General features: G+C 49.1%; 1 protein-coding gene across 1 annotated transcript; it reads left to right on the top strand.

The window, feature by feature from the left end:
- Positions 1–2,883: 2,883 nt before the first annotated feature.
- LOC119302214 (60S ribosomal protein L7a-2-like) lies at positions 2,884–5,032 on the top strand. Its single transcript, XM_037579249.1, has 7 exons — positions 2,884–2,952; positions 3,092–3,142; positions 3,231–3,432; positions 4,012–4,181; positions 4,291–4,419; positions 4,511–4,603; positions 4,691–5,032. Exons 1-7 carry the CDS (start codon positions 2,950–2,952, stop codon positions 4,820–4,822), a joined length of 780 nt encoding a protein of 259 aa, XP_037435146.1. The 5' UTR covers positions 2,884–2,949; the 3' UTR covers positions 4,823–5,032.
- Positions 5,033–5,338: the final 306 nt, after the last annotated feature.

Raw genomic sequence — 5,338 nt, 5'->3', positions numbered from 1 at the left:
AAGGAAAGCTGCTGTCTATAGCTGCAAGAAGAGTGCTGGTCAGGGCTGTCCTTAGCTCGCTGCCAACTTTTGCAATCACAGCGCTGCGGGTGCCAAAAAAATTTCTGCAAGAGGTGGACAAATCCCGTCGCAAATTTCTTTGGGCGCAAGATGAAGACTTGACTGGCGGCAAATGCAAAGTAAATTGGTCCAAAGTTTGCTCGCCTACAGAGTACGGTGGCGTCGGCATCCTTGACCTCTCAAAATTCAGCAGGGCCCTGAGATTGAGATGGCTATGGCATTCTTGGGTGAGCCCAGAACGTCCTTGGGTGGGGATGGAAGTGCCTTGCGATGAGAGCGATAAGGCGGCATTCAGGGCAATGACAATAGTCACCATCGGTGATGGTTGCAAGGCTACCTTTTGGGAGTGTGCCTGGGCTAGTGCCGAGCCTCTCAAGACGGCCTTCCCGCGTCTCTACAAACACTCGAGAAGAAAGAACAGGACTGTGCAGGCAGCTCTGCGTGACAATACTTGGATCAAGGACTTAGCACATGGCAACGTTAACCCTCTCCTCCAAGAATTCCTGACCTTGGAAAGACTGATCAGAATGGCCAGAACGTGTATGAGGCAGGGGCGGCCTGATGAAATCAAGTGGAAATTCACGGCCAGTGGGATCTATAGCACGTCGTTAGCATACCAGGCACAGTTTCTTCAATCGGTTCAGGCTCTGTTCAGAAAAACCGTGTGGACGGCTTGGGCCCCTGGCCGGATCAAAATCTTCTCCTGGCTGTTGCATCTGGATCGGCTATGGTGCATCGATAGGCTGCAAAGAAGAGGATGGGAAAATCAATACTTCTGCCAACTTTGCCTTCGACACCTTGAAAGTTCAGTGCATCTATTCCGGCGCTGCGAGCTGTCTCTGAAGATCTGGGAGAAGGTGGCCTCGTGGCAGGGCTGCCAGGCTGTGCAGCCAGGTCTCTGGTCCTCCCTTCAACGCTCAACAGAGATCATGGACACGATTATCAGCAACGCCGCGACGGGAAGCAGGAAGGGCATCAAAACCATCATCTTGCTGGTGCTTTGGGAAATATGGCTGGAGCGGCACCACTGCACCTTCAGAGGCAAGGTGGCGCAGCAGACAGACATCCTGGCTGCGATCAGGCGCAATATCGAGCTATGGCGGCAAGCTGGAGCCCAGTGTCTTGCACTGCCATTTGCAGAGCCACCAGCGGGGATCGACTAAGACGCAGCATCACTTCACCTGGCCGGCTGCGCCTCTTTCCTCTTTCTTTTCATTTCTTCCTTTGATCTTTGGATCACCCCCCATGTATTTGTTTTGCCGCTTCTACCTGCTTAATATATGAATGCCAGCAATTTGCTGGATCTTTCAAAAAAAAAGGCAAGGTTAACGATTCCAGGTACTCTTTGACTCATTCAGAGGACTGAAGACCACCAAAGCATGGGATCAAGTATCAGTAAGGGGAAAGCAGACACTGCAAATTATTGGGTACTATATTGTTGCTATTGTTTGAATTTGCAACCAATCAGCTGAACCCAGGGACCGTACAGTACCCATTCTACCATGACTTAGAGATATTCTCTGAATATCCAAAGACAGAAATCGTGTATGCCGCGTCTCAATAAATAGCCTTGACCCATGCCCGGTTTTGTTGAATCTCTGGCTCTATATTCTACAGCATGGAGAAGCTAGAGCCATTAGTTTGGCTCCAAGTAACACCGGCACTCCAAGGGTTCTAGAGACGTAAACTCTAACCTCGCTTTTATATAATTGCCACTAGCATTTCCTGACCCCATGGACAAATGGATCCATTATCCAGATGCAGAGATCTTCATATAATATTGCCTTAATCATTGACTAATTTATCCAGTGCTAAATTTTGGAGGACTTGACGCACCAACAAGAGTGCGACAGCATTAGAAAATGTGTTAATTATCGATCTTAATTTCATCCCTCTAGAGTCAGAAGTTGATTATTTTCACTACCTCCAACTTGTCTGAGAAGCTGGAGCCAAGAGCATGGTGAAAGTGAAACCCCGAGTAAATGAAGCCTAGAAGCAAAGCCAACATGTCTTAACATATAATGGTATGCAGAAGTGGATCAGACCTTCATCAAGCAGTTTTGGAAGGGAAAAAAATTCTTATGGCAGCAAGAGCAGATGCACTTTAAAATTGGCCAGCAGACCAAATATGAATGTTCCTGCCACAACCTAAAACCAAATATCTGTCACCTCTAAGTAAAATCTACCTGCAAATCACAGTGTTCCCGCCAAATTCCCGTAGGATAAACTCCCCAGCATCAAGCACCAACCGAAATATCACTTTCACCTATGCCTATGCTTAGGTCTTAAGACGATCCAGAATGGGTCGCGAGACCTAGCCGTGGGGATTAAAAGAAACACAGCCAAAAATGAAGGAAAAATCCACGAGAATCCATGCCGAGCACTTAAAACCGGAAGATAATTTTTGTTTCTGCGGACGGGGCTGCACGGCGGAAGGCGGCGACCCGCCGCTCCGCTCCGCCTCTTCGCCATGGCGCAAGGTTGGGGACAGTGGAGCGGTGCCTACGGTAATATTCAGACGCGCTAGGGGCTTAAACACAAAAGTTACCAAGCCAATGGGCCATTGCCTTTTTCCGAACAGCTCACCGGACCGAGCGGCCCAGACCAGTCCAGTCCAGTCCAGGTCATTCTGGCCCACCTTACCCCTCCCCATGTCCCTGCGGCCCAAATGCGACCCCCTAAACCCTAATCCAGGCACTGGACGGCGGAGGCCTCGCGACCCCGCCACACACCCCGCATCGGACGCTCAGGAAGCGTCCACGTCCCCCAGACGCGTCCTTTATAAAACTTCCTCCCCGCACCGAAGCGCCAGTCGGCCGCCTCCCCCCTCCACCTCCCCCCAGCGTCGCCTCCCGTTCGGAACCCCAAGCTCCCCCCGCCGCCGGCGAAATGGTACGCCGCCGCTGCCGGCTCGCGCCCTACGCCATTCCTTTCTGCTTTGCCCTCCCGGATCCTGCGTGCTTTGTCTTTTCTGCGGTTTTGATTTGGTGTTTGAATCTCGTTCTAAGTGTGTGGATCGCGAATCGTGCAGGCCCCCAAGCGAGGCGGCAAGGCGCCGGTGCCGGCGAAGAAGAAGGCGGCGGTACTGCACACAGCCCTCCGCTCCTGCTTGGAATCTCTCGGTCATGCCGCGTGTGATCTGACTCTGTTGGGTTGGTGTTTGGTTGCAGGACAAGGTGGTGAACCCGCTGTTCGAGAAGAGGCCGAAGCAGTTCGGAATCGGTGGCGCTCTGCCGCCCAAGAAGGACCTCCACCGGTTCGTCAAGTGGCCCAAGGTCGTGCGGATCCAGCGCCAGCGCCGCATCCTCAAGCAGCGCCTTAAGGTGCCCCCGGCTCTCCACCAGTTCACCCGCACCCTCGACAAGAACCTCGGTATGCACATAACTAGTATGTTCATTCGTCATTTGACAGCGAGTCCATCATGCCTGAGGACGTTGGTAGATGTACTGTATTATTTTGACTTGTGGGTATGCAATAGCTAAGTGAGCGAGTCTTAACTTTGTCAAGATAATGAAAAGAGTTGATGGATGTGTTTTAAGGTTCCTGCTGTTAGGATACATTGGGAGGGGGCTCTCTTCTTGCATGATTAGGGCAATGCATGCTGTTCTCCTACACGCCTACTATATTTTTTACTGGATATATTGGCATGCCATGACAGTATGAAGTAGTAGAATGGCTAGCACAAGCTTTCACTTCTAACTTCTAAGGATTCCAGCAGTAGGAAGAAGCATTGTTGCTATGTTTGTACCTGAAGTCACGCCTTCTATATTAGCATTTCCTTTATGTTGCAACGTGTTTACTTGCTAGCTCATGAATTATGCTGTAATGTATAGCAACAAAAGCAGCCAGTGAGTATTTGACTAGTTTAAGTTAAATTCCACTGCATACTGCGTCGCTTTAGTTTCTGCAAAAACGTTGTTACAAATCTCTGATATTAATTGCTTGTTGCAGCCACCAACCTGTTTAAGATGCTTCTCAAGTACCGCCCTGAGGACAAGGTGGCTAAGAAGGAGAGGCTTCTGAAGAGGGCCCAGGCTGAGGCTGAGGGGAAAACCGTTGAGGCCAAGAAGCCAATTGTTGTGAAGTATGGTCTTAACCATGTCACTTACCTCATCGAGCAGGTACTGATATGAGTTACCTCTTTGTTTGACCTAATTACTCCTTATTCCTAGCTTCTTTTGTGGCTACAATAATCATTCTTATGATCAATCCTTGTGTTCTGTGCTGCAGAGCAAGGCTCAGCTGGTCGTCATCGCTCATGATGTTGACCCAATTGAGCTGGTTGTGTGGCTCCCAGCCCTGTGCAGGAAGATGGAGGTCCCATACTGCATTGTTAAGGGAAAGTCACGCCTTGGATCGGTATATTTTCTCCTGCCACCCCCTCTTGAACACTTATTAAATCTTTAACAGTAACCAGAAACAAATGCTCTCTTTGTCTTGTCCCCTATAGATCGTTCACAAGAAGACTGCCTCAGTTCTGTGCCTTACCACTGTGAAGAACGAGGACAAGCTTGAGTTCAGCAAGATCTTGGAGGCTATCAAGGTATGTGGCTCATATAACCTTTGCTATCATTGATATGCAGTCCACCTGTGAACACTTCTAATGACTCCGGTGTCCATTATTCTGCAGGCTAACTTCAATGACAAGTTCGACGAGGTCAGGAAGAAGTGGGGCGGTGGTGTCATGGGCTCCAAGTCGCAGGCCAAGACCAAGGCCAGGGAAAGGCTCATCGCCAAGGAGGCTGCGCAGAGGATGAACTAAGCCTAGCCTTATATGTCGGAGCATATGCCATGTAGTTTCCCTTTCAGTGTGTCCTGATTTTGACGAGGAACTCGAACCCTTTTAGCAGCACTGTGGAATCGTATTGTGGTTTTCTGATTCTCTGTTCCGTTCGCCAGACTTATGCAAAGATCAGATGAGGTTTACCCATGTTTGGATTCTATATAGTTTTATGCCCTTTGTCGAGTCAAAGTTGGTTGTGTGTTTGTTCTGAGACCTAGGGAATTAAAAATATTGCGAGCTCCTGTCCAGCATGAAAGTATTCAATGACCTTTTTAGTGTTGCGTCACGTATCATGCTAGCGGGCGCTGCACAGAAACGATGCTCGTGCCATCCTCCGCTCTAAAGACCCAGCACCCTGATGCACTCTTAGGTATATCCTGTACTCTCTCCGGTCCTTTTTACTCTTGTGTATTAGGTTTGTGTCTAAGTTGACCAAATTAGTATTAAAAAATATCAACATCCGCAGTACCAAATATATATATATATATATATATA

This window comes from Triticum dicoccoides, chromosome 5A (genome assembly GCF_002162155.2).
Source record: "Triticum dicoccoides isolate Atlit2015 ecotype Zavitan chromosome 5A, WEW_v2.0, whole genome shotgun sequence".
In the NCBI taxonomy this organism is placed as follows: domain Eukaryota; kingdom Viridiplantae; phylum Streptophyta; class Magnoliopsida; order Poales; family Poaceae; genus Triticum; species Triticum dicoccoides.
This window is presented reverse-complemented; position numbering and strand designations above follow the sequence as displayed.

Excerpts from the sequence above, each read along its gene's own strand:
- LOC119302214 (XM_037579249.1), top strand. Across the intron at positions 3,143-3,230 it reads CGGCGAAGAAGAAGGCGGCG|GACAAGGTGGTGAACCCGCT; the intron begins GTACTGCACACA and ends GTTTGGTTGCAG. Across the intron at positions 3,433-4,011 it reads CACCCTCGACAAGAACCTCG|CCACCAACCTGTTTAAGATG; the intron begins GTATGCACATAA and ends TGCTTGTTGCAG.